At 39.8% G+C, this 19,485-nt stretch overlaps 1 protein-coding gene across 2 annotated transcripts in view; it reads right to left on the bottom strand.

Annotated features, from left to right (window-relative positions):
* Positions 1-19,485, bottom strand: part of LOC128696112 (uro-adherence factor A) — a 1,051,771-nt gene that overhangs the window by 77,675 nt on the left and 954,611 nt on the right. For both annotated transcript variants that reach the window (XM_070094815.1, XM_070094816.1), the window contains exon 7: positions 11,703-11,876. In XM_070094815.1, the coding sequence (XP_069950916.1) occupies positions 11,703-11,876 (174 nt within the window). The remainder of the gene's footprint in view (positions 1-11,702; positions 11,877-19,485) is intronic.

The raw sequence follows: 19,485 nt of genomic DNA, 5'->3' as shown, positions 1-19,485 counted from the left end.
GTCTGTTGAGTATACCTGGTAAAGTGTATGGTAGAGTTATTATTGAAAGAATTAAGAGTAAGACGAAGAATAGGATAGCAGATGAACAAGGAGGTTTTAGGAAAGGTAGGGGGTGTGTGGACCAGGTGTTTACAGTGAAACACATAAGTGAACAGTATTTAGAAAAGGCTAAAGAGGTTTTTGTGGCATTTATGGATTTGGAAAAGGCGTATGACAGGGTGGATAGGGGGGCAATGTGGCAGATGTTGCAGGTGTATGGTATAGGAGGTAGGTTACTGAAAGCAGTGAAGAGTTTTTACGAGGATAGTGAGGCTCAAGTTAGAGTATGTAGGAAAGAGGGAGATTATTTCCCAGTAAAAGTAGGCCTTAGACAAGGATGTGTGATGTCACCATGGTTGTTTAATATATTTATAGATGGGATTGTAAGAGAAGTAATTGCAAGGGTCTTGGCAAGAGGCGTGGAGTTAAAAGATAAAGAATCACACACAAAGTGGGAGTTGTCACAGTTGCTCTTTGCTGATGACACTGTGCTCTTGGGAGATTCTGAAGAGAAGTTGCAGAGGTTGGTGGATGAATTTGGTAAGGTATGTAAAAGAAGAAAATTAAAAGTGAATACAGGAAAGAGTAAGGTTATGAGGATAACAAAAAGATTAGGTGATGAAAGATTGGAAATCAGATTGGAGGGAGAGAGTATGGAGGAGGTGAATGTATTCAGATATTTGGGAGTGGAAGTATCAGCAGATGGATCTATGAAAGATGAGGTGAATCATAGAATTGATGAGGGAAAAAGGGTGAGTGGTGCACTTAGGAGTCTGTGGAGACAAAGAACTTTGTCCTTGGAGGCAAAGAGGGGAATGTATGAGAGTATAGTTTTATATGGGTGTGAAGCATGGGTGATGAATGTTGCAGCAAGGAGAAGGCTGGAGGCAGTGGAGATGTCATGTCTGAGGGCAATGTGTGGTGTGAATATAATGCAGAGAATTCGTAGTTTGGAAGTTAGGAGGAGGTGCGGGATTGCCAAAACTGTTGTCCAGAGGGCTGAGGAAGGGTTGTTGAGGTGGTTCGGACATGTAGAGAGAATGGAGTGAAACAGAATGACTTCAAGAGTGTATCAGTCTGTAGTGGAAGGAAGGCAGGGTAGGGGTCGGCCTAGGAAAGGTTGGAGGGAGGGGGTAAAGGAGGTTTTGTGTGCAAGGGGCTTGGACTTCCAGCGGGCATGCGTGAGCGTGTTTGATAGGAGTGAATGGAGACAAATGGTTTTTAATACTTGACGTGCTGTTGGAGTGTGAGCAAAGTAACATTTATGAAGGGATTCAGGGAAACCGGCAGGCCGGACTTGAGTCCTGGAGATGGGAAGTACAGTGCCTGCACTCTGAAGGAGGGGTGTTAATGTTGCAGTTTAAAAACTGTAGTGTAAAACATCCTTCTGGCAAGACAGTGATGGAGTGAATGATGGTGAAAGTTTTTCTTTTTCGGGCCACCCCGCCTTGGTGGGAATCAGCCAGTGTGTTAATAATAACAAAAAATAATGTTCACCAAGCCTGTTGGATGTTCAAAACCTATTTTATTCCCTCTTTCCCTCTACCCGTATTCATCTTGCTTTTGCTCCATCCTTTTCCATGTCCAAACCACCACAACTATCCCTCCTCAAACCTCTGAATTATGCATAATATTCATACCACACATTGCCCTCAAACATGACATCCCTACCTCCAGCCTCCTTGATACAACATTTAAAACCCATGCTTCATGCCCATAAAACAGTGGTGGTACCACTACAATGGTATATTTCAGTTTTGCCTCCATGGATAAAGTTCTTTGACTCAGATTTCTCAACACACTACCTACCTTCCTTCATCTCATAAATTCTGTGGTTTCAGAGACCCATCTGTCAACAAATCTATTCTTATTTACAGTGGAACTTCAAATTTCAAATTTAATCCATTCCAGGAGCTAGTTCTAAAATCAAAAATTTTGAAAGGCAAAGCAATATTTCCCCATAAGAAATAATGGAAATACAATTAATCCGTTCTAGAAACCCAAAAATATTCACAAAAAAATAATTTTATAAATAGTATTACATTATAGCTTTACATACACACAACAAATATAGTGTACAATTATTAATAAATTTAAATAAACATATAAAATAACATTTTTACTTACCTTTATTGAAGATTGGTGATGGCATCTGGAAGATAGGGAGGAGGAGAGAGGGAGTTGGGGTTAGTGTTTGGAAGGAGAATCCCCCTCCATGAGGACTTCAGGTATCAAAGCCCTCTCTGGGGTTACATCCCTTCTGTCTTTTAATGCCACTAGGACCAGGTTGAGTGTCACTGGACCCCTGTCTCACAAAATATCTGTCCACAGTACTCTGTTTCTGGTGCCTCTTTAAGATTTCCCTAAAATGGGACATGGTTCTGTCACTGAACTTGTTGCAAAGATGGCTTGTTTCAGCTTGGTCAGGGTGGTACTTCTCCACAAACATTTGGACATCATTCCACTTCTGTATTATTTCCTTCTTCACATCTATGGCGTTTCTCACTTTCTTTACCACAGGGGTACCACTTGCAAGTTTCTTTGGTCCCATTGTAGCTTATTTCACAGTTCCACAAGCACTAAACATAATAAAATAATCGTAAAATGTTTGAATGAGAGTGCAGGTTAGTGTTCACTCAAGCATCAACAAAACCAGACTGGCTCACGGCGCCTGCGTGGGGACACGGACAGAGCAGGCTGCTGGACAGGTCCGGTACCCGGCGGTTTGAAAATAGGAGCGAGTTCGATAATAGGGACAAAGTTGGTTCGGAAAAAGGGTTCTATTTTCTAAGAGTTTGATAAGCGATATGTTCGAAATTTGAGGTTCCACTGTATTTACATTATTTCTTGTGGGAAATATTGCTTCGAGTTTCGAACGTTTCAACTTTAGAACTAGCTCCTTGAATGGATTAAGTTCGAAACTCAGGGTACCACTGTACTGAGATGCTCTTGGTTCATTCTGGCACAATCTGCAGGTATCCAATAAAATCATCTGCCATTCTTCTGGGTTTATCACCAAGATATGTCTGCCATGATTCCATCTTGGGTCAACAGCTGCATCCTAAGTATGGGAGGTACAATTCCCAGTGGGCTTCCCATGAAAAATCTGAGTTTTCAACTTAACAAAAGAATTATTTCTCCATTAACCCTTTGACTGTTTCAGGCCCCTCTCTGAAACTGTCATTCTATGTCGCTCAATTTTTGAAAAAAAAAAAAATTATTTTTTCTTATGAAATGATAGAGAATCTTTTCCCGATGGTAATGACACCAAAAGTTCGAAATTTGGTCGAAAACTCGTGGAATTATGCTCCCGCGAAGTTAGCGGTCTCGGCGACATGTGCGTATCGGCGATTTCGCCGACTTTGAGCCCAATTTTCAGCCAATTCCATTGTTCCAGTTCACCAAACTCATAGCTATTTCTTTAGAACTCCATTTTATCTATCAGCTGAGCACAAGAAACCTCCCATTTACTAATTTGGACTACCCAATATGGTGGTCAGAAATTGGCAATTTGGCCAATTTCACGCAAAATAAAAAAGATGCCAATTTCAAAATAGGGTCCAGAATAAACAAGGTAGACATTCGTGGCACTAAAATAACATATGCTCTGTTCATTAGTCACATCTCTAGGCCCCTCTTATATTATTATTGCTTTCTATTTTGATTTTTTATTCATACAAAAAAATACAAAATTTACTGTTATGCAGACGACTGCATTATTGTAAAAATGGTATAAATAATATCAGTGCACTAGTGAAAGAATATTAGACTCCCCAGTTGACGTGTATTGGACGTGTGGTGTGATTTATTTACTCTTGAACATTGGTAAAAATCGAACATTTCCGCTACTTTGAGCTCAGTTTCAAGGTCGTTTTCATCGTAAAAGTAATGAAAATCATCTCTATTTCTGTAATATGTTTTCCATTTTATCAACTAAGACCATGAAAACGCGAATACAACGATAAATACTATACGAAAATACACCTCAAAGTCGGCGTTTTATTCCAAAAAAACGATCAGAGTTTTTTTTTTCTCATTACGCAATGTGTGCTGCAGGATTTTTTTTATGTGGTGCACACTGACCACACAGACCCATTCTCTCACATGTGGGCCTACCAGCTTTCTCCCACTTGATTTGAAGCCGCTAGAATTATTGAGTATATATACGTCAGAAACATTGGCTCGTAAGACGTATTTATACGTCGAAAACAGTCAAAGGGTTAAGGGCCTTGAGAAGCCTTCTCAGGACCCCCAATGCACCTGATAACTGGATATCTTAATGAATCACAGAGTCAAAACATTGACTGACTGTTTTGGCCGTATATATACGTCTTACGAGCCACTGTTTTTGATGTATATACGTACTCATAAATTCTAGTGGCTTCAAATCAAGCAGGAGAAAGCTGGCAGGCCCACATGAAAGAGAATGGGTCTGTGTGGTCAGTGTGCACCATATAAAAAAAATCTTGCAGCAAGCAATGCATAATGAGAAAAAAAAAAACTCCGACCTCTTTTTTAATTAAAATGCCGACTTTGTGGTCTATTTTCGTATAGTATTTATGGTTGTATTCTCGTTTTCTTGGTCTCATTTGATAGAATGGAAAACATATGATAGAAATAAAGTGATTTTGCTTGGTTTTACTATGAAAAGAACCTTGGAATGGAGCTCAAAGTAGGGGATATGTTTGATTTTTGTCGATGTTCAAAAGTAAACAAATGATATTATTTTCCAATAAATGTCCAAGTAGCCATTCTAATATGCAGTCATGAATGGGATGACATTATTTATACAATTATTACGATATTGCAGTAGTCTGCATAACATTAAATCTTCTATTTTTTGTTTGAATAAAAATTCAAATTAGAAAGCAAGAGCAATATCAGAGGGGCCTGGAGACATGACTGATGAACAAAGAAAAGGTTATTTTAGAGCCAGGAATGCCTGCATTGTTCATTCTGGACCCTATTTTGAAACTCATATTTTTTAATTTTCATGAAATTGGTCAAATTGCAAATTTCTGACCACATTACTGGGTAGCTGAAATCGGTAAACGGGCAATTTCTTGTACTCAGTTGATAGAAAAAATGGAGTTCTAAAGAAATAGCCATGAGTTTGGTTGACTGGAACAATGGAATTAGCCAAAAACAGGGCTCAATGTGGGCGAAATCGCTGATTCATAAATATCGCCGAGGTCGCTAACTTTGTGAGAGCGTAATTCTGTCAGTTTTCCATCAAATTTCGTTCTTTTGGTGTCAGTACAATCGGGAAAATATTCTCTATCATTTCATAAGATTTTTTTTTTTTTTTTTGTGTGGGGGGGGGGGGGGGGGGATTTTTTTTTGTAACACCAGGAGACACCTCAGGATTTGGGGTTGCGACAGTCAAGGGGTTAATGTGACCACATTAAAAAAAAATTACTTTGGCTATATAAATTTCCTTAAAGATTATGGAAATCCATAGTTATATAAGTGTATATAAAACATACAATGAAAATAATTCAGAGTAAAAAGATAGAATTCATTGCAAAATTTTATTCTTTTATTAGATATTAAACAGATTAACTTTTTTTAATCTGTCAATCTACCTTTATATTACCCTTGCAAGTAAATACTATTTGCTCATTCCTTGACTTTCTACATGTTCTTTACTGGTGCTCTTCTGTCTTTATCATGTTTTCCTTCTACTTCCACAATTTTTTTTTAACATACCAGCCTTCTCCCACTGAGACAGGGTCACCCTTGCTCCCAGCATTTTAGTCACCTTTTATGACATATGGAAGAAGGATTCTTTTCCACTTCCCCAATTATATATACATACACCATTTCTCATTATTTGGGCACATTCTGGTTTCAGTGAAAGGTGCAATTCTTTCCTTTTGAAATATTTCAGAGCATTTTTTTGTAAAGTTATCAATTCTAGAAGTTATCTGAAACGTATACAAAGAATTCTGTAGTTCTGGTCAACCCCCCCCCCCCCCCCCAAAAAAATGCTATGCATATGAGGAGCTTCTCTTATGACATTATCCAATACACACTTACTTCCATAAATCCCATGTAATAAATATTTAATACATATACTTTAAGTACTGATTAATTAAATAAACAAATATTTAGAATAAATACTTATTATTGATTAATATACCTAGCAACTGCTTTCTCAGAAACAGTACTCTTAATTTAATGTAATGAGAGGGAAAAATGGATGAATGGTAATGGCAGTTGTGATGGATAGCCATGAAATTGTTTTGCTGTGATCACATCAATAATGGATAATTCTGTAACCAATGGATAAAGACTATTAGTTACAGAATTAACTGGCTCAGAAGATTCTGTTCTGCATTTCCACAGTTCATTAAATTAAGGGTTTATTTTATATATATGAAGAGGTTTATCTCTCATACAATGATGGCCTCTTAACCCTTTGACTGTCGCAAACCCCTTTCTGAAACTGTCATTCTATGTCGCAAAATTTTTTTGGAAAAAAAAAAAAAAATTCTTATGAAATAATAGAGAATCTTTTCCCAATGGTAATGACACCAAAAGTACGAAATTTGGTTGAAAACTCACGGAATTACGCTCCCGCGAAGTTAGCGGTCTCGGCGACATACACATCAGCAATTTCACCAACTTTCAGCCCTGTTTTTGGCCAATTCTGTTGTTCCAGTTGACCAAACTCACAGCTATTTCTTTAGAAATCCATTTTTTCTATCAGCTGAGTACAAGAAACCGCCCATTTACCGATTTGAATTACCCAATAAAGTGGTCAGAAATTGGCAATTTGGCCAATTTCACGCAAATTAAAAAAAGATGCCAATTTCAAAATACGGTCCAGAATAAACAATGTAGACATTCTTGGCACTAAAATAACATATCCTCTGTTCATTAGTCACATCTCTAGGCCATTCTTATATTATTATTGCTTTCTATTTTGATTTTTTATACAAAAAATACAAAATTTACTGTTATGCAGACTAATGCATTATTGTAAAAATGGTATAAATAATATCAGTGCACTAGTGAAATAATATTAGAGTCCCCAGTTGACGTGTATTGGACGTGTGGTGTGATTTGCTTACTCCTGAACATTGGTAAAAATCGAACATTTCCGCTACTTTGAGCTCAATTACAAGGTCAAGTGTTAGCATCGCTTTCAGTGTTCGCATCGCTATTGGGCCGTGCGGACGTGCTGCGCAGTAGCTCCTGATTGAGTTGGCTTTTGCGCAGTGTTGAAGTGTACTTAGCTCTGTGAAGACCTGTTTGCGCGCTCTCTACGAATTGAAGCAAGATGCCCTCCATCGAGCAACTTTACCAACAGCTGAAGGAAGAATTGAGGATGGCGAAGTTGGAGATTCGGCGACTGACCGAGGAAAACAAGAAGATTCGTAGTAGTCCTCCTGTTTTGAGTCCTCAGGTCAAGAAGGGAAACTGGTCAGTGGCTGGACAGCAGGGAACGAAGTTGACGATCATGAAGACGAATGGAAAGGTAGAAACGATGAAGAAGAAAGAGACTGCCATGGAAACTGTTGTGGAAACATCTAAACATCTAATACATTCTCAGTGCTACCCGACGAATGTGAGTCGACTACTGGGAACATCACGACGAACGACACCAAGGAAGGTAAGAATATTGTTGTTGTTGTTGGGGATAGCCAAGTTAGGTATATGGATAGGGCGTTCTGCTTGAAGGACAGGAGTAGGAGACAGAGTTTGCTTTCCTGGGGCTGGGATGGAGGATATTGTTAGCCATCTGGATGACATCATGAGAGGTAATGGGAGCAATCCTATTATCTGTCTCAGTGCTGGTGGCAACGATGTTGGAAGACGTAGGAGTGAAGACCTGATTAGCAGGTATAGGTCAGCAATAGAAATAATTAGGAGTAAGGGTGGGAACCCTGTCATATGTGGTATTTTGCCAAGGAGAGGAGTTGGAAATGAATGGTTGTCCAGGGCAATTGGTGTCAATTGCTGGCTGGACAAATACTGTAAGGAAAATGCGGTAACATTCATTGACAACTGGGACCTCTTCTATGGCAGAAATGACATGTATGCCAGGGATGGGGTTCACTTATCTAGGTCTGGGGTGGTAGCACTGGCAACTGCAGTGGAGGGAGCAGTTAGGACTTTAAACTAGGAATAGTTAGTGGTATGGGTTTTGGCAGGAAAACAGTGAAGTCCCAGTGTAGTAATATTACGAGTTCTAGGGGAACTAGTAATAAGCAGAACGAGGTAGATATTGAAAAGCCAGGGACTTTGGGTGATAAGGACAGTAATAGGTTTAGTAGAAAAACAGAAATGAGCAGGAAGGGTAAAGAGAAAGGAGAGTCTTTCAATGTTTATTATGCTAATTGCCGTAGTGCTAGGAATAAGATGGACGAGTTGAGATTAGTTGCTAGTGCAGGTAACATTGATGTACTTGCCTTAACTGAGACGTGGTTTAATTCAAAAAGTCGGGACATGCCTGCGGAATGTCATATTCAGGGTTTTAAATTGTTCCAAGTAGATAGAAGTATCGGGAAGGGGGGTGGGGTGGCATTGTATGTCCGAGATCGCTTGAACTGTTGCATAAAAACGGGTATTAAGTCTGAAGTAACACATACAGAGTCTGTTTGGATAGAATTTTCAGAGGGGCATGAAAAACTGATTTTAGGAGTGATATACCGTCCCCCAAACTTAGATAGGGACCAAGGGAGACTACTATAGGAGGAAATTGTTAAGGCCACAAGGCACGATAATGTAGTAATTCTAGGAGACTTCAATTTTAGTCATATTGATTGGAATTTCTTGACTGGGAATTTAGAATCATACGACTTCTTAGAAGTAGTTCAGGATTGTTTTTTGAAGCAGTTTGTGACAGAACCTACAAGGGGAAATAACCTGCTTGACTTAGTTATGGCAAACAATGAATCCCTTGTTAATAATTTAGAAATTTCAGAGGAACTGGGTGCTAGAGACCACAAATCAATTACATTTAGCATTGAATGGAAGTCCGATAGTAGCGATAACTCAGTAACAGTCCCAGATTTTCGGTTAGCAGATTACGATGGGCTTAGAGAACACTTATCATCTGTTGACTGGGGTAACGAAGTGAGCTATCAATATGACAGTTTTCTAAACACTATACATGCTGCTCAAAGAACGTTTATCCCATATAAAGAAATTAGATCAAATAGAAATGACCCAAAATGGATGAATAATAGGCTCAAATATCTACTAGGGCATAAGAAAGGAATTTATAGGCGTATCAAAAGAGGTGAGGGTCATCTTATGAATCAGTATATTGACATTAAGAGGGACATTAAAAAGGGGATAAGAAAAGCTAAAAGGGACTATGAAATTAAAGTTGCTAGGGATTCTAAAACTAACCCAAAAAGTTTTTTCCAGGTCTATAGAACAAAAGTTAGAGATAAGATAGGTCCCCTTAAAAATAAGTATGGGCACCTTACTGACAAAGAGAATGAAATGTGCTCGATTTTTAATAATTATTTTCTCTCAGTTTTTACACAGGAAGACACTAACAATATTCCAGTAATTAATTTTTATAGTGGGATAGAAGAAGATAAATTATGTAACACCACAGTCACTAGTGAAATGGTTGTGAAGCAGATAGACCGACTGAAGCAAAATAAGTCGCCGGGTCATGATGAGGTTTTTTCAAGGGTTCTTAAGGAATGCAAAATGGAACTCTGTGAACCATTAACTAATATTTTTAATTTATCTCTTCAAACAGGTGTAGTGTCTGATATGTGGAAGATGGCTAATGTAATTCCTATTTTTAAAACAGGGGACAAGTCGTTACCGTCAAATTACCGCCCAATAAGCCTGACCTCAATTGTAGGCAAATTACTAGAGTCAATTATTGCTGAGATTATAAGAAGCCATCTCGATAAGCATAGCTTGATTAATGATACTCAGCATGGATTCACAAGAGGCCGGTCTTGTCTAACTAATTTATTAACTTTCTTCAGTAAAGCTTTTGAGGCTGTTGACCACGATAAAGAATTTGATATTATTTACTTAGATTTTAGTAAGGCTTTTGATAGAGTTCCGCACCATAGACTGTTAAAGAAAGTGGCAGCTCATGGCATTGGGGGAAAAGTGCTCTTGTGGATCGAGTCATGGCTCACTGACAGGAAGCAGTGTGTCCATAAATGGGGTTAAATCCGAGTAGGGATCTGTAACAAGTGGCATTCCACAGGGATCAGTCTTGGGCCCGTTGTTGTTTATAATATATATTAATGATCTTGATGAGGGAATTACTAGTGATATGAGCAAATTCGCCGATGACACAAAGATAGGTAGGATAATTGACTCAAACGTAGATGTTATGGAACTTCAGGAGGATTTAAACAAACTCTATTCTTGGTCAGAAAAGTGGCAGATGCAGTTCAATGTAGATAAATGCAAGGTTCTGAAGCTTGGGAGTGCCCATAACCCTAGTACTTATAAGTTAAATGATGTAGAACTTAGCCATACAGATTGCGAAAAGGACTTGGGGGTTATGGTGAACAGCAACCTTAAACCAAGACAGCAATGCCTAAGCGTACGTAATAAGGCAAATAAATTACTGGGATTTATATCAAGAAGTGTAAGCAACAGAAGTCCAGAGGTCATACTGCAGCTTTATACATCATTAGTAAGGCCTCACCTAGATTATGCAGCTCAATTCTGGTCTCCATATTACAGAATGGACATAAATTCGTTAGAAAACATTCAGCATAGGATGACTAAATTAATACATAGGATTAGGAATCTTCCTTATGAAGAAAGATTGAAGACTCTTAAGTTACATTCACTTGTTAGACGAAGAATAAGGGGAGACCTGATCGAAGTGTATAAGTGGAAGATAGGTATTGATAAAGGGGATATTAATAAGGTCTTGAGGATGTCTCTCCAAGAGAGAACCCGCAGTAATGGATTTAAATTAGATAAGTTTAGATTTAGAAAGGACATAGGAAAGTATTGGTTTGGAAATAGGGTAGTTGATGAGTGGAACAGTCTACCTAGTTGGGTTATTGAGGCTGGGACTTTGGGTAGTTTCAAATTTAGGTTGGATAAATACATGAGTGGGATGGGTTGGATTTGAGTGGGACTTTCACATCAGAGCTTATTTCTTGGGTGGCATTGAAAATTGGGTTGGGCAAATGTTTTGTTAGTGGGATGAATTGTAAAGGACCTGCCTAGTATGGGCCAACAGGCCTCCTGCAGTGTTCCTCCTTTCTTATGTTCTTATGTCATTTTCATCATGAAACTAATAAAAATCATCTCTATTTCGGTAATATGTTTTCAATTTTATCATGTGAGACCATGAAAACGAGAATACAACGATAAATACTACAAGAAAATACACCTCAAAGTCGGCGTTTTAATCCAACAAAATGGTCAGTTTTTTCTCATTATGCACTGTGTGCCTCAGGATTTTTTTGTGGTGCACACTGACCACAAAGACCCATTCTCTCACATGTGGGCCTACCAGCTTTCTCCTCCTTGATTTGAAGCCGCTAGAATATACATGTATTAATACGTCTGAAACAGTGGCGCGTAAGACATATATACGACCAAAACAGTCAAAGGGTTAAAAGTCTTACTCAGGTTAAGTGAATGTACCATACAATGAATCACAGACAAAACATATTACCCAAGAAATGGTTTGCCAAAGCACCTACCTGGAGTATACTGAGGTGAGTGCAGGTGGCCAAGAACATGGCTTGGGGATACAGACGGCATTGGATTTGGAGTTGACGATGAGCTTCCATTTTCTACAACTGAGGAATTCCCTGTTGAGCCACCACGATGAGGATGAGGTGCAGGGGGAGGTGGAGGTTCGGGCATTTTCTCATCTATAAAGTGTAATGGTAAAATAAAAAATCAAAGAGGAATAAGATGAGAGTTGCAAAATAAAATGTTCATAGACAAAAACAAATTGAAAGTGCAGTACTTTCGTGGAGTATAGTAATTAAAACAGACTCCCCTAAAACTTTCATACATCATTAAATACTGTATTATCAAAGAGCATAAAAAGTAAAATCCTGTATATGTTTAACATAAAATTAAAAAAATTATGACTGCAATTTCACACCAGAAGAAAAATCTCGCACTCATCAGTTTAGAAATTTCAACCTGGTACAGTGATGTAGTAGAAAAAGTTGAGTCAAGGACGCCTTATAAAAGAATGTCATAAATGCAATGATCAGTATGCTGCATGTATATAGTGATCTCCAAAAAGGAGCTCCATAATAGATAAGCAGACAACAAGTAATGGGAAGAATTACCCGTACATCAGACCTCTGTTTAATGAGCTAAACAGAGAAAGGAGGAATTGTCTGTTAACCCCTTAACTGTCCAAACGTACATCTACGTTCTTACCACTAGTGCTCCAAACGTAATCTACGTTTTATTTTTCCTGCCTCCAAATTTGGCACAATTGGTCTGAGATGCCTGGTCAGCATAGAATGGTTCTTAACACTTAGTGCAAGCAGTATTAAAAAATCTGGGACCACTTAGTACCTTGTGGGAGCACCAGTTCAATTGAGAGCCAGCTAGAGCAAACAGCATAGCAAACACTAAGAATTCACTGATGTCATGTCATATTACACTCCCCTTTTAAGAGGAAAGTGATGTTGACCCCGAGTTTAGTGATTTTGAGGTGGATGTGGCCACAAGTGGTCGCGGAAATATAAAAAAAACTTGATAATAACCCATGTGCAACATTTGCGCAACACCCTTTCAATTTTGGTACCACTGGTAGTGTCATCCTGCCAGAATGTCCTATAACCTATGCCCTAAGTAGTAAAAAGAAACGATTCTGGAATGTGTAATACGTGTTTGGCAGGCTGACTGGCTGGTCAGCTGGCTGTCTCTATCTCCATCTGTATGCTGTATAGCCCTTGTGGCTTAGCGCTTCTTTTTGATTATAATAATAATAATATCTCCATCTGTCTGTATCTATCTCTGTCTTTCTCTTTCTCTGTCTGTATGTGTGTGTCTATCTCACAGGTACACATATGTAAATACAATTATACATAGTGTAAATTACCTAGGATAACCCAAAAAATCCAGACAAAGTGCTATACTGTGCTTGTATAATAAACATGACTGGCAACTGGCAAGTAATACACATTTTCACTTGTTCAGGAATCAGATGTGATCGTGTATAATACCAGTTGGCTCATGAGCAACTCTCTGAGACAAGCAGACAGAAAGACAGACACACACACACACACACACAGGCAGACAGAAAGACAGATATAACTAGACAGACATGTTTGTTTAACAGTGAAAACAAATAAAGCCAGGGCTCCCTGCAGCAGTGCACGATCATCAAGTGTCACTCCACTGCTTATTCTGTCAGCAGTTTGGTAACACTCGTCTTAACACCATGCTTCAAGGAGTTCCATATATACTCCATCTGGGACCTATAAATATTTTGTATACGTTCCTAGACAATAGTAAATGACCAAGGTAGGAGTACATGTTGACCTGTCAGTGTGTTTGTGACAATTTGAGTACAATTTCAATACCTAATATTAGTGTCAGAACAAAGATTGGCTATGAAATCACAAGAACTACTATAAATTGTAATTATCAGAACATAAAAGTTATATAAAATAGAAAAATGAGAAAAAGAAGTATATCGGCAACACTTCTGCAAGCAGCAGGACTCCATGTTGCCGTAAGGTGAGCATCCAGTGCCAACTTTGCAGTTTTATATCTTGGTAACTACTGGTCCTAATTTTTTTTTTTTTTGGACTTAGTTGGCAAGAGGTGTGGAGTTAAAAGATAAAGAATCACACATAAAGTGGGAGTTGTCACAGTTGCTCTTTGCTGATGACACTGTGCTCTTGGGAGATTCTGAAGAGAAGCTGCAGAGATTGGTGGATGAATTTGGTAGGGTGTGCAAAAGAAGAAAATTAAAAGTGAATACAGGAAAGAGTAAGGTTATGAGGGTAACAAAAAGATTAGGTGATGAAAGACTGGATATCAGATTGGAGGGAGAGAGTATGGAGGAGGTGAATGTATTCAGATATTTGGGAGTGGACGTGTCAGCGGATGGGTCTATGAAAGATGAGGTGAATCATAGAATTGATGAGGGGAAAAGGGTGAGTGGTGCACTTAGGAGTCTGTGGAGACAAAGAACTTTGTCCTTGGAGGCAAAGAGGGGAATGTATGAGAGTATAGTTTTACCAACGCTCTTATATGGGTGTGAAGCATGGGTGATGAATGTTGCAGCGAGGAGAAGGCTGGAGGCAGTGGAGATGTCATGTCTGAGGGCAATGTGTGGTGTGAATATAATGCAGAGAATTCGTAGTTTGGAAGTTAGGAGGAGGTGCGGGATTACCAAAACTGTTGTCCAGAGGGCTGAGGAAGGGTTGTTGAGGTGGTTCGGACATGTAGAGAGAATGGAGCGAAACAGAGTGACTTCAAGAGTGTATCAGTCTGTAGTGGAAGGAAGGCGGGGTAGGGGTCGGCGGAGGGAGGGGGTAAAGGAGGTTTTGTGTGCGAGGGGCTTGGTCTTCCAGCAGGCATGCGTGAACATGTTTGATAGGAGTGAATGGAGACAAATGGTTTTTAATACTTGACGTGCTGTTGGAGTGTGAGCAAAGTAACATTTATGAAGGGGTTCAGGGAAACTGGCAGGCCGGACTTGAGTCCTGGAGATGGGAAGTACAGTGCCTGCACTCTGAAGGAGGGGTGTTAATGTTGCAGTTTAAAAACTGTAGTGTAAAGCACCCTTCTGGCAAGACAGTGATGGAGTGAATGATGGTGAAAGTTTTTCTTTTTCGGGCCACCCTGCCTTGGTGGGAATCGGCCAGTGTGATAATAAAAAAAAAAATTATTACACACAGAAAATTGCCCTCTCTCACTAAAAATAAAATTATTTTTAATTTTTTTTTTTCAAAATATTCGGAGCACTGGGCGAGCAAATGCAGATCTACATTTGAACAGTTAATGGGTTAACTGAAAAGATACACTAAATTAATCTCATTTCCCATAAAATCCATTATAACTTGAGATGGGAACCAGGACAATAATATTTCTTGTGTAATTCCTATTAATTTTTTCATTTATAAAATTTATAAAACATGTATTCACCACTGTTAACACTTTCAGGGTCGCAAGGCCCTCTCCGAGACTTGTTCTCAGGGTCGCCCAAATTTAAAAAAAAAAAAAAAAAAATTTCTTATGAAAAGATAAGAGAATCTTTTCCTGATCATAATGACACCAAAAGTACGAAAATTGATGAAAAACTTACGGAATTATGCTCTCGCGAAGTTAGCGGTCTCGACAATGTTTACGCATCGGCGATTTTGCCCACTTCGAGCTCTATTTTCGGCCAATTCCAGGTACTAGTCGACAAAAATCATAACTATTTCACTAGAACTCCAATTTTTCTATCGAATGAGTACAAGAAACCACCCATTTACCAATTTCAACTATCCAATAAAGTGGTCAGAATTTAGCAATTTTGCCAATTACACACAAACTTCAAAAGATGCCAATTTCCGAATAGGGTCCAGAATAAACAAGAAAGACATTCCTGGCACTAAAATAACAAGTTCTCTGTTTGTTAGTCACATCCCCAGGCCCCTCTTATATTTCTTTGGCTTTCCACTTTGAATTTTTATTCTTACAAAAAAATAGAAGATTTGCTGTTATGCAGACTGCATTAGTGTAGAAATGGTATAAATAATATCAGCGCACTTGCGAAAGAATATAAGACTCACCAGTTGACGTGTATTGGACGCTTAGCATGACTTGTTTACTTTTGAACTTTGGTAAAAATCTAACATTTCTTCTACTTTGAGCTCAATTTCAAAGTACTTTTCATTGTAAAACCAGTCAAAATCATCTCAATTTCTGTAATATGTCTTCCATTCTATAAAATGAGACCAGGAAAACTAGAATACAACCATAAATACCATATGAAAATGCAGTGCAAAGTCGCTGTTTTAATCCAAAAACACGGTCAAAGTTTTTTTTTTTTCTCATTACGCACTGTGTGCTGCAGGATTTTTTTTATACTGCGCACACTGACCACATAGACCCATTCTTTCATATGTAGGCCTACCAGCTTTCTCTCACTAGATTTGAGGGCGCTAGAATTTAGGGATGCTAGTACGGCCAAAACCCTGAAAGGGTTAAATAGAGGAATAATGGTGTTATATCCTATTTTCTGAGTGCATAACACCAAAAATGAGACAATATCAAAAGAAATATCACATTTATTTTATTGTTGGGTTGAAGATTTTTGATGGCCACCATACCCTAATGTAGGAAACAGCTGATTTAGTCTCATCTGTGGACACCTGTAAGGTGACAAAATATGTTTTTATGAATATTATCTAGGCATTGTATGAGCAGAAGCTGTCATTAAGAAGGGTCTAGTCAGCAGCCAGAAATCTGATTGTTGTATGAGCAAGATGTGGTAATTAGGCATTGGTCATTATCTAAAAACATGTCACAATATTAAAAGGGCATCTATGGTACTTTAATAATTCCATTTCCCTAATTTAAGTAAAATTGTCTGTTGATATGCTTCATCAACTTGTCTTTCACTGTCTAATTTATTTCTCCTATAGTATGTTATTATCATACCTATACAAGCCCTTCATAAAAAACTTCCTTTTCATACTGAGTGGCCTGAAATATGCCACACTTCATTCACACTAACACTCGACTCTTCTGGGTCCCAGTAAGATCCTTTGTATGCTTTTCCTCCCTTAGTGATTTGTATTCTTTACCTCAGGTCTCTAGTAGTTGGCACCAGCTGGGAACTGGACAAATCTCCAAGCCCTAGTTGTAAACCTCCAGTGATAATGAACACATCAATTTCACTCTTCCACCATGCATACTGCCTCAGCTGGTGCTTAATTTTTGACAGGCCCTTGGGAGGCCCACTAACTACTTTCAAGATCTGTGGCTATTTGCTGTGTCTGGCCCATAGGCTATGTGATAGCTGTGTATTGCCTAATCTTTGCTGGGCAGAGTATACTAGCCTGGGGAAGTGGACCCCCTAAGAATGCTTAATTAACATGGGATGGATTCCACGGTGTGAGCAGTATGACATAGGGAGGGGCACCTCTTTCAGTATTGTGGGTTTGAAATGGCTTTCTCCTTTGTGATGGGTATGGCACTCGTCTCTCTTGACCCCTGGAGGGTTCCCTTGGATCAAAGCCCATGGGACCAAGTGGGTTTTATGGATCTCAGGATTCTTCCAGGGCCATATCTTGGCCCCCTCATATTTTCTGTGGCTGATACTGTGGCCAACAGCTCTACTGTTCAACAAGTGATTGATGTCCAGGGAGCTGATTATTATTATTATTATAATCAAAAAGAAGCGCTAAGCCACAAGGACTATACAGCGCTGCAGGGCAGGAAGGAAGCGAGGGCATCAGGTGGCAAAAGGGAGATGGATGAGTAATAGGTTACGGATAACAGCGGGGTAGTGGATGGTGAAAGGGTAAAGGGCAGCAAGAGACTGAACTAGAAAGGGCTGAGGGGAGTGCGAAAAGTATCATCAGAGTTTGTGGAGTAAATCAGTCGTTGTCAAGAAGTCAATGAGAGAGTCAGGATTAAAGGAGGGTCCATCAGCAAGAAGGGAAGGTAAAGAGAGAGTAGTAGAACGAAGACGACGTTGGAGGTAAATTCTGCGTGCTCGTTGATAGAGAGGGCAGTCTAACAGAATGTGGCTAATCGATACTGGAACTTGACACTGCTCACAGAGAGGAACAGGGTGCCTCTCCATGAGATACCCATGAGTAAGACGAGTGTGGCCAATGCGAAGGCGGGAGAGAGTGGTCTCCCAACCTCGGCACTGATGACAAGAAGACGGCCAGTAACCTATGCTCGGTTTAATAGAATGAAGTTTGTTACCGAGCAGAGTTGACCAACGTTGTTGCCAACGGGTGCGAAGGTGGGTAGCTATTGCAGCAAAATAGTCCAGAAATGGAACACCTCTATAGGAAATTGGTAGGTCATGTACTGCTGACCGCGCAGCAGTGTCTGCCTGTTCATTGCCCTGTACGTCGACATGACCAGGGACCCAACAAAAAACAATATCTTTATGTTTGGTAGAGATACGGCATAGCCAAAGTTGGATACGGAGAACTAGGGGGTGAGATGTATCAAATTTTCGTATAGCCTGTAGAGCACTAAGGGAGTCTGAGACTACTACAAATGATGACACAGGCATAGATGCGATACGAATAAGTGCTGCAAGAATGGCATACAATTCAGCAGTAAAAATGCTAGCCGAAGATAGTAAATGCCCCCGCACGACGCTGTCCGGAAACACTGCTGCGAATCCGACGCCGTCTGAAGACTTAGAGCCATCTGTGTACACAGCGGTGGCATGAGAATGGGAGTGGAAGTGATCAAGGAAAAGAGAGCGGGAAGCCACCGTAGGCAGTTGAGCTTTCGAGCAAGGGAGTGAGAAAGAACAGACCCGAACAGCTGGAACTTCCCAGGGGGGTAGGGAAAAGTGAGATGCTACATGAACATATAAAGGTGGTAACTGAAGGGAAGACAAGAGTGAATGTAGGCGAAGAGAAAAGGGACGGAGCAAACAGGGGCGGCGAACGAATAAAGAATGTCTACTAATATCGGTGACCATTCTATAAATGGAAGGATTGTGGAGATCGTGAGAGCGTACATAGTAGCGAAGGCAATGGGCATCACGGCGATCAGACAAGGATGGAACATTCGCTTCTGCATAGAGGCTCTCAACAGGGGAAGAGCGAAAAGCACCAAGGCACAAACGTAATCCTTGGTGATGGATAGAGTTAAGGCTAGAGAGAGTAGCAGGAGAGGCCACGGAATAAATCTGGTCACCATAATCGAGTTTCGATAAAACGAGGGTTGAATGTAGGCGAAGCAGAGTTCGACGATCAGCTCCCCAGGAAAGATGAGCAAGGGTTTTAAGAAGGTTTAGCCGGCTGTGACAAGTTGCCTTCAGAGAGGTAATGTGAGGTTTCCAGGATAACCTACGGTCAAAGAGAAGGCCTAGAAACCTGACTGTATCACGTTCGGGGATACGGGAGCCATAGAGATACAAAGGATGATCGGAGATGACAGAGCGTCTAGTGAAAGTAATTTGGTGAGTTTTGGTACTTGAAAATTTAAACCCATGCGTGGTGGCCCAAGTGGAAACACGGTCGACCGCATGCTGGAGAGAAACTGCAATGAGATGACAGTCAGCGCCTGCACAAGCAATAGCGAAGTCATCAACATAGAGTGATGACCAAATATTGGGTGGAAGAACAGAGGCCAAATCATTTATAGCAAGGAGAAAAAGTGTTGTGCTTAGAACACATCCCTGAGGGACACCTTCAGCTTGGACGAAGTCCGGGGAAAGAACATTATTGACTCGAACACGGAAATGTCTGTCAGTTAAAAAGTTCTTAAGGAAGGATGGTAGATTGCCTCGGAGGCCTAAGGAGTGGGCCTGGG

The sequence above is a fragment of the Cherax quadricarinatus genome, chromosome 48 (genome assembly GCF_038502225.1).
Source record: "Cherax quadricarinatus isolate ZL_2023a chromosome 48, ASM3850222v1, whole genome shotgun sequence".
NCBI classification, from domain to species: Eukaryota; Metazoa; Arthropoda; class Malacostraca; order Decapoda; family Parastacidae; genus Cherax; species Cherax quadricarinatus.
Note: the sequence above shows the minus strand (reverse complement) of the source record. Positions and strands in the feature narration are given on the sequence as shown.